We start from the raw sequence: 8,762 nt of genomic DNA, 5'->3' as shown, positions 1-8,762 counted from the left end.
TCTGCCCAGGTAATCCAGGATGCTCTCCTCTCAAAACCTTCACTCACTTCTGCCAGACCCTTTTCCCCCATAAGGCCGCCCTCCTAGCTTGCAGAGACTGGCCACAGATGGTCTCCCAGGGCCCCGTGCAGCCCACTGCAGGCGTCACGCCACTGTTCCTACTGCCACCAATGGAGAGCCTGGCAGGTGTGAGGCTCCACTCACGGCGGGGGACAGAAAACGCCAGGTAGGACCTCCCCACAGGATCAGGATGGGATAGTCAGCATGGCTGGGCAATTGAGGCATGCTGGGGACAGCTCCCCGGGAAAGCTGGCAGGGGCGGGGCGGAGGGAGCTTCTGGAGGCGCTGAGGAAGTTCCTGAGGCTCCGGCATGCTGCAGGGGGAGCAGGCAGGGCAGGTAGGGGTGCGTCCCGCAGAGGACACCAGGCCACCTGGCCTGCAGGCTGCACACACGGTTCGCATTTTTGGGCAAAGCACAGGAAGGCCGGGAGCTGGGGAGTCAGCAACCTTTGTCTGGGCTCGGGCAGGCCCCCTGTGTTAGGGGAATGAGCCCGAGGCCCCTGGGAACCACGGGGACACAGCATCTTTCCAGCACTGTTTCTGACGCAGAGCGGGCGAGCTCGGGAGTCCCCAGCAACCACAGACAGAACACAGTCGATGGAAGAGGAAATTCCTCATCGGGAACGTCTCAGGCTCTACGGCTCTGCAGAACACAACTTGGGAAAGTATTTTAGCCCCAAAACATCTGCTGACGGCTGGCACCCAGGGTCTGCGGCCCGCATATGGTGGGAAGGGGGTCCTTGGGAAGGGGAACCGACCTCTGTGGACCGCCTGCAGCAACGCCCGCCAGTGACCCCTCACGAGACCCAGCCCCGAGCCAGGCGCTGAGCTCTACACCAAGAGCCAGTCCAAGAAGGGGGAAACTGAGGCACGGGGGTGGCAGGTCCTTCTTTCAAGGACATGCCCACAGCTCCTGCCTCCCATGCATCTCTGCCGCAAACCAAAGGACCTCGGGAGGAAGCGCCATGGAACCACCCAGAAGGCATGGCCGGCCGGGCTGGACATGGGGTCTGCAGCCTGCCGCTTCCTCCCCTTCAGGCATCGGGTGGGCGTCGGGGGCGCTGGTATCCAGGATGGGCTGAGGAGGAAGGCTCGAGCCAGCCCACACTGCCTGGACATCTCTGAGCTCATCCCTGTGAACGGGCAGCACACTCCTCCCATTTCCAGGGAACTGGCCCAGACGCCTTCGGTCCAGCCCTCTAGGCCCCAGAGGACACGAGAGGATTTAGGGCGGGTGGTGAGTGCAGCGGCTCCAGCAGATCTCAGAGAGGCTCCCAACAGCAGGGGAGAAGGCTCGGTGCCCCTCCAGCCACGCACCTGCTCTGCCCAGGTGAGGAGACAGTCCTCCAAGGACGCTGGGGGACCGGCATGGGGACACGGGTCTGGGGAAGCAGACAGAGATAGCTGGTGCTCTGGGTCCCCTTTTGGGTCAACGGGCAGGTGTACCTGTCCTGAGAGTCCAGACCCTGAGCCGTCCCCGCACATCCCCCCCGCCTGCGCAGCCTGGCCTCCCCACCACTGGCCTCCAAGCCCAGAGTCCACTCAGTCCTCTTGGCATACACTGGGGACATCACAGCCCAGAAAGGAGAGGGCCAGCACAGTCACCCAGGACACCAAAGGCCGACCCAGCTCACTGGAGCTGAGAATGAGCCGCCATGTGCCCTGATATGGGACAAGGCTCGAGGGGACAAAGGCGAGACCCCATGGGGGACAAGGGCGACCAAGAGAAGGATGCTTGGGGTGCCAGTCTGGGGTGCTCAGAGCAGGCGGAGGAAGGGGAGCCGAGAGAGCAGGTCCTTAGGGTAATTGGGACCTGGGTAAGTGGGGAGGGGGTCAGGGTACCCCAGCAGGACACAGCCCGGCAAAGGTGTGTGAGGGGTGTCAGGTGAGCCCTGTCTCTCTCCGTCCGCCGTCGGTTTCCCTCTTCGTCTCTGACTCTTCCAGTCTCACCCGGTCTCTGTCCCCCGCCGCTGTCTCTGTCCTCCCCCCACTGCTCTCTGCACCCCACACCCCCTAACCTGGAGCCAGGGTCTTGCCAGCCTCTGAGGTGGCATCTCTGGGCTGAGAACAAGGCCCACTGTGGGTCTGGGAGGAGGGGTACAGGAGAGGGATAGGTTTCTAGAGACCCTCAGCTGTCCCAGTAGACGTCCCTGGGACCCATTCTCCCTCCCCTGGAGACTGTCCCCAGCAGGGCACAGCCTGGACGGGGACAGAACTGTCAGCTGCTGGTGGCAAGCACTCCCGTTAGCTTCTCCCCAGAGGACCCAGGGCTCTGGAACCCGTCGCTGCAGTCAGAGCAGCCCGTCCCCAACGTCCCTACAGCAGGAGCGCTGAGGGGTTAACCTCTGCCCGGCGAGGCAGGGGTCTCCGCGGCCCTCTCACACCTCCCAGCCACCTGCTGCTCCCACCGCGGCACCTTCCTCCCCCTCTCGCCAGCGCAGGACAGTGTCCTTGGGCCTCAGAGCCTCTGGGGTGGGGGACTCAGCAGGAGTGGGGTCCAGGCCCTCCTGGTGGGAAGCCAGATCCCGATGGAGGAGGCAGGAAGCCCCTGCATGGCAGAGCCTCACAGGGGTCCCTGTGTCTGCAGAGACCTGCCTGCCATTCGCAGACCTCAGCCACCGTGCAGGGCCCTAGAAATCTTAGGTGCCTTCCGTGGACCCCCCCCTCGCCACGGGGAGGGCAGGGCCCGCACCCACTAGTCAGCGCGTCTCCCGTACCCCACACTAGGCACAGCTCGTCACCCAGTCTGAGGCCTGAAGTGTCGGGCCTGGGCCGGGGAGGGTGCCCACCCCCCGGGGCTGGAACACCACGACCTGGGGCCATGCCCGCCCCCTACACCGGACCCCACTGCCAGCAGTGCCGTCTGCCGCCTCCCCCCAGGGCCGCCCGCCGCCGAGCCAGCCGGGATGTTCGGGCTCTGGAGAACCATCAACAATGTGCTCTTCTACCTCACCCTGGCCGTGGGCCTCGCAGGCCTGCTGGGCAACGGGCTGGTCCTCTGGCACCTGGGCCTGCACATCAAGAAGGGCCCCTTGTCCCTGTACCTGCTCCACCTGGCGGCCGCCGACTTCCTGTTCCTCGGCTGCCAGGTGGGCCTCTCCGCGGCCCAGGCCGCCCTGGGCACCCAGGACAGCCTCTACTTTGTGGTCCCCTTCCTGGGCTTCTCCGCGGGCCTCTGGCTGCTGGCGGCCTTCACCACCGAGCGCTGCCTCTCCCACCTCTTCCCGGCCTGCTACCGAGGCCGCCGGCCCAGGCACACCTCCGCGGTGGTCTGCGGCCTCATCTGGGCCCTGACGCCGCCCGCAGTGCTGCTGCCGGCCCACGCCTGCGGCCTGCTGGGGGCCCGCACGCGCCCGGGGACCTGCCTGCGGTACCACGCGGCCAGCGTCACGTGGCTGCTGTCCCTGGTGTGCGGGGCCTGCGGGGCCGGCCTGGTGCTCTTCGTCTGGGGGGGCTGCTGCTCCCAGCGCCCGCGGCCCCAGTTCTTCGGGGTCACGCTGGGCTCCGTGCTCCTGCTCCTGCTCTGCGGCCTGCCCCTGGTCTTCTGCTGGAGCCTGCGGCCGCTGCTCGGCTTCCTGCTGCCACTCTTCCTCCCGCTGGCCACGCTGCTGGCCTGCGTCCACGGCAGCGCCAGGCCGCTCCTCCACTTCATGTCCGGCCGCCAGCCGGGGCCCCGGCAGCCGCTGCGGGCCGTGCTCCAGCGGGCCCTGGGGGAGCAGGCCCCGCTGGAGGCCGGGGGGCTGTCCCTGCCCATGGGCCTCCTGTAGCTGCCAGCCCGGGCGGACCCTTCCCGGGGGACCCCGCGGCAGCCCCGGCTCACCGGCCCAGGGGACCCCAGGCTGAGGACAGGGCCAGGGCGGTGGTCCTGACCCCTGCAGCCCCCGGAGCCTGAGGAGGTCCAGGAGCCCGGGGCTGGGGAAGGACCCAGGGGCGCGGAGCAGCGCTTCCCCAGGCAGAGCCCCCGCCCGGGCTCTGGCCTCCTCTGCACCCTGCCCCAGCTCAGGCCGCAGGCGCCGAGGCGCACCTGGAAAAGCAGGGCTGACAGGGATGCTGGACGGGGCTGGACGGACAGGAGCGCAGGGGATGGCGGTGCCCACGCGCTTGACTCTTCCAACGCGAGAAGGGCGTGGAACCCGGCAGCGCCCCCGCCCCCGGCGGCCGCGCCCCCGCCCCCCAACCCCGGCGGCCGAGCCCCGGCGCCCCAGCAGTTCCTCGCCGGCCGCCAGACGGCGCTGCATCCTCACCAAGTGCGGCTCGCGGGGCTGTGGCGGGGCGGGGGGTGGGGGGGGTGCTCGCTGCAGGGGGCGGGCACAGCCGCGGGGGGGCGGGGCTCGCTGCAGGGGCGGGCACTGCCGCGGGGGGGCGGGGCTCGCTGCAGGGGGCGGGCACTGCCGCGGGGGGGCGGGGCTCGCTGCAGGGGGCGGGCACTGCCGCGGGGGGGCGGGGCTCGCTGCAGGGGCGGGCACAGTCTCCGGATGGGGGCGGGGCTACCCTTCCGGCCCCGCCCCCGGCCGAGAGTCTGGGGCACCCCGCGGCGCGCACCACCCTCCTCCTCCGCAGTCCTGCGCTCTTCCTCTCATCGGCGCATCCCTGCCCGCTCCCTGCAGACCCTCCCCTGCGCGCCTCGCCCTGGGGCTTTCCTCGTGAAGGAAGCGAGAGAGAGAGAGAGAGAGAGAGAGAGAGAGAGAGAGAGACAGGGAGGGACTGGGAGGGACAGGAAGGGGGAGAGAGGGACAGGGACAGGGACAAGGGCGGACGGGGCGGTGGGGGGGGCATGCAGCCAAGCTTTCTAGCTTTCAAAGTGCAAATCATTTTGTGGATTTTCCACGATTGAAGAAGGTAGCTCACGGCCACGGTCCCCGCGGGAGATGCCGAAACTCCGGAGTCAGAGGGAGGCGCTCTGGGTGCCCGCCCTTCGGCTCTGTGTCCCCGTAGGGACCCGCAGAAACGTGGGCTGTAACCAGAAGGAGGACACTGCCCCCACCCCAACTCCGTGCCTGTCACAACGAAGCCTTTTACGAGCCCAGGAGGTTTGTTGGAGAAAGTGGTCTGTGCGTCTCCCCGGAAGCGCCCCGCGGCTCCCTGCGGGAAGGTCAGGCCACGTTAAGAAGTGGAGAGAAGGAGGCGTCACCACCCACAACCCCGAGTCACCTGCTTCTGCACGTTTTCCGTGCAGGGGGTGCAGGGTGCTGCACGGGACCCGCTCTGGCCACACCAAGCCCCTCACCCCCGGCCCACCCGAACTCAGTCTGATGATGTGCGCCCAGGAGCAAACGCCAAGAACGAATTCTTGAGACTATTTCGGTGCAAAACGGTTTTATTTAAAGCACAGGAACTGGACTCGTGGGCAGGAGGAGGGGCCCTGGGGCTTCCAGGAGGGCTGGTGATCTTGTACTTTCAGGTTTTGGGGGGAGCAGAATAAAGAATGATTCCCAAAGCATCTTCGTATGTTAAAGAAGACCCCCGGATCCCGGAGGGCTATTGTCAGGCTAAGATGACTTTTGCCAGTAGCGTTGGCGGCCGGGGCTGGGGTTCCAAGGAAGGGGGCTCTGCCTGTCTGCCGCACTTCTCAGTGGGCTGCAGGATGTAAGGACATTTGATTTTACCTACACTTCTTTGCCGTTGTTCTCGTCCAGTCTAAAGGCCGTCCTAAGGCTCTGGGAGTGTAGGGAAAGGGCCCTGAGCCCCGAGAGGTCAGGGAGGCTGCTTTGGGGGTGGGATGCGGTGGGGTGCGAGGGGCCGCCCATTCTTGTGACGTTTCTTGCCAGACCGCAAAGAGGGGTGTGGCCTCTTTCTTGGAAGGCCTAGGAATGGGATGAGGGTTAAGGGATCATTTTCGGACCTGGGGTGCCCCAGGATCAGCCCCATCCTCCCAGCCCTAGAAAATACTGGTGAGCCCCCTGTGGGGCCCTCCATCTGTCTGCTGGCAGGAACAGGTGGAGACAGGAGGAGACAGGCCACTAGCAGTGTCTAGGGCTCGTGATAAACAGCCCCGTCTAGACGGATGAGGAGGGCAGGGGCTTCTGGCCAGGAACCCGCTGCTGCATTGTGGGGACACCTGCCTGAGTACAAACAAGCCAGTGAGCGTCCTTGGTCCTGGAGGGACGGGGCTGTCACTGTGCTGGCTCCTGTCCTGCGGCACCTCTCTAGCTAGGTGACCTCCAGCAAGTCTCCTGACAGCCCCGAGGCCTGGTCCGCATAGGGGGCGGGGCAACGTCTCCTTCCAGATCTGATTCAGAGCAACAAAGGCAAGGCGGCTTGTCCTTGGGACAGGCCATCCCAGGTACCATCTGCCTCTCCTGACCTTCAGGGCCAACAGCATCACCTCCCATACCCAGCAGAGCTCCAGATGTCCGCATCCAGCCCTGACCTGGGCACCCCACCACGCTCTTGGTGTGTCCCACCCAGCCGTCAGCGGGCACATGGTCTCAGGTGTGCCCCTGCGTTGGCTGAGCTCTCGAGGTGACCACCTGGTCCACAGGAGCCCCCACCTCCACCTCAGTACCTCTGTCCTGCGCCCTCAGTGGCTCCCCTGTCCTTGTCCGCAGCTCACTAGAAGGTGAGTTCCAGGGGGCAGGGAACAGGTGACTTTATCCACTGCTGCCTCCCTCGAGCTGGGTGCTCAGACAGACAGGAGGAGGGGCTCAAGGGGCATTTGTTGAATGGCAGCCAGGTAGAAGGGTACGTGACATGGTCAAAGAATCAGTGATATGGATGAAGCAAGGTACAGCTGAGTGGACTTGGACCCAGCGGATCCCGGGTTCTAGAACCTTCCCAGGCAGCCTAAGTCGTGACCACTGACCTGGACCCTGAACTGGGTGCTGGTTACAGAGAGCCCGGGCTGAGCCCTGCAGAGTCCAACCACCCCAGCCCCTGGCCCCGCTTAGCCACACCCTCCCCTTCCAGCCAACAGACATCATTAGAGCCAACTCCGAGCTGGGCCCAAGACATGGATGCGCCATGGTGTGGCCCCTGGCCCCACGGAGTCTGGGGTCTGGAGAAGGGACAGTCATAAGCACTGTTCAAAGACAGCACTGAGCGAGGGTGTACACTTACATGTGCAGAGGGCTAGGGAGGTACCCCAGTTTGCCCCGGACCATCCCAGTTTAGCCACATTGCCCTTGTGCCCTTGTGTCCTCTTTTGTTCTCCCAAGTGTCCCAAGTGTCATCCTCCAGGGTTGACAAATCACCTGGTGGCCCAAGTGTGAGCGAAGCATGGAGGAGGGTCACATATCCCCACGTGGAAAGCAGGCGGGCTTCCAGGAGGAGGGGGTATCTGCCTGAGCCTCACAAAGGTAGTTAGTGTGGGATGAGAAGGAAAGGACCGCCATCGGTGGGAGGAGGGGGAGGTCTGCTACGAAGAAGAGAAAGGTAGGGACCTCCACGGGAGGCCGCTGGCCCCTGGGCCCCAGGATGGGAGCACGTGTCTACCACACAGGGGACAGTGGACACCCCCCGGGAAAGTGGGCACAGGCACACGAGTGGCCTTCCTCCCAAGTGCCTTTCCTGTGGTTCATCTCAAATTACGTGTGGCTGCTCTGACACGGTGATCAAAGCTCCGTGGCTTCGTTTGGTTTGGTTTGGTTTTCCCAAGCGGCTATCCGGGCGTTCCAGCCCACTCGTTGGAAAGATTTCCCTTCTCTCGTTGAATCGCATCGGCACCACCGGTGGAAATCCATTGATCGTACAGGGTGGGTCTGTCTCTGACTCTGTTTCCCCAATCTACTTGCCTGTCCTTCTGCCAGCAGCACCGCGTCCGTTACCATGGCGAGCTCGTACGTCCTGAAGTGGCGTGGTCTGAGCCCTACAGTGCTCTGTTTCTTTCTGGGGCCCCGCACTTCGGCATAGGTTTTAGAATCCGCCTGACAATGTCTTCAGAAGCCCGTGGAAACTTTTACCGAGATTGCATTGAATCTGTTGAACAGAGAACGGGCACCTCAGCGACGGGGAGTTTTCCAATGAACGTGCACGGTTTGCCCCGCACACTTCTCTTCCATCGTGGTCTCCTGTACATGCTTCGTAAACCCCATTCCTAGGGACCTGAGGTCTCCGGATGCCATGTGGATAACCTCTGCATTTCATTTTCTAGCTGTTTACTGACCGTGTCTTGGTTTTTTTATATTGATCCTGACTTGTTATACGATCTAACAGCCATCCCGCCAAATTGCTAAAGGTCCTGCTGGTTCCAGTCGCCTCTTTGAAGATGACTGAGGATTTCCTCTGGGCGCAATCCCACCATTTGCAAACGGAGATGGTCTCATCCTCAGGCCGACCTTGAGCTCCTTGGATGAACCCCACTTGACAGAGTGTGTTGTGCTCTGGACGTCTCAGTGGACGCCATCTGCCAGTATTGTGATAAGGGCATCTGCATGTCAGTTCCTGAGCGACGTTCTCTCACTTGGCTACCGGACAATGTCCTTGCCAGGCCGGGGCATCAGCGCTACTCCTCCTCGCCCCTTCTCTCTGAGTTTGTGGCTGAAGCCAGCATTACCCCACCCGGCGAGCCATCGGATCTAGACTTCTCGTGAACGGGGTTTAAAACACAGTTTCCGTGTCTTCAACCCGCAGAGGGCTATTCAGGTTCCCTTTCTCTTTTTCCCTTAGTCTGGAAGAGTTTTATTTTTCAAGGAATGTTTCCCTTCCGGCCGACAGGAGTTTAGCCTAAAACTGGAGGTGACACGCCCCATCCCATGTTACGTGGG

At 63.8% G+C, this 8,762-nt stretch overlaps 1 protein-coding gene across 1 annotated transcript; it reads left to right on the top strand.

Moving 5' to 3' along the window:
• The first annotated feature begins 1,320 nt into the window (after positions 1 to 1,320).
• Positions 1,321 to 3,827, top strand: MRGPRG (MAS related GPR family member G). The gene is made up of 2 exons (XM_044261233.1): positions 1,321 to 1,390; positions 2,941 to 3,827. The coding sequence occupies exon 2, from the start codon at positions 2,967 to 2,969 to the stop codon at positions 3,825 to 3,827; it is 861 nt and encodes a 286-aa protein (XP_044117168.1). The 5' UTR covers positions 1,321 to 1,390; positions 2,941 to 2,966.
• Positions 3,828 to 8,762: the final 4,935 nt, after the last annotated feature.

The sequence above is a fragment of the Neovison vison genome, chromosome 7, assembly GCF_020171115.1.
Source record: "Neovison vison isolate M4711 chromosome 7, ASM_NN_V1, whole genome shotgun sequence".
In the NCBI taxonomy this organism is placed as follows: Eukaryota; Metazoa; Chordata; class Mammalia; order Carnivora; family Mustelidae; genus Neogale; species Neogale vison.
Note: the sequence above shows the minus strand (reverse complement) of the source record. Positions and strands in the feature narration are given on the sequence as shown.

Coding starts and splice junctions, on each gene's coding strand:
- MRGPRG (XM_044261233.1), top strand. CDS start 2,967: ATGTTCGGGCTCTGGAGAACCATCAACAATGTGCTCTTCTACCTCACC.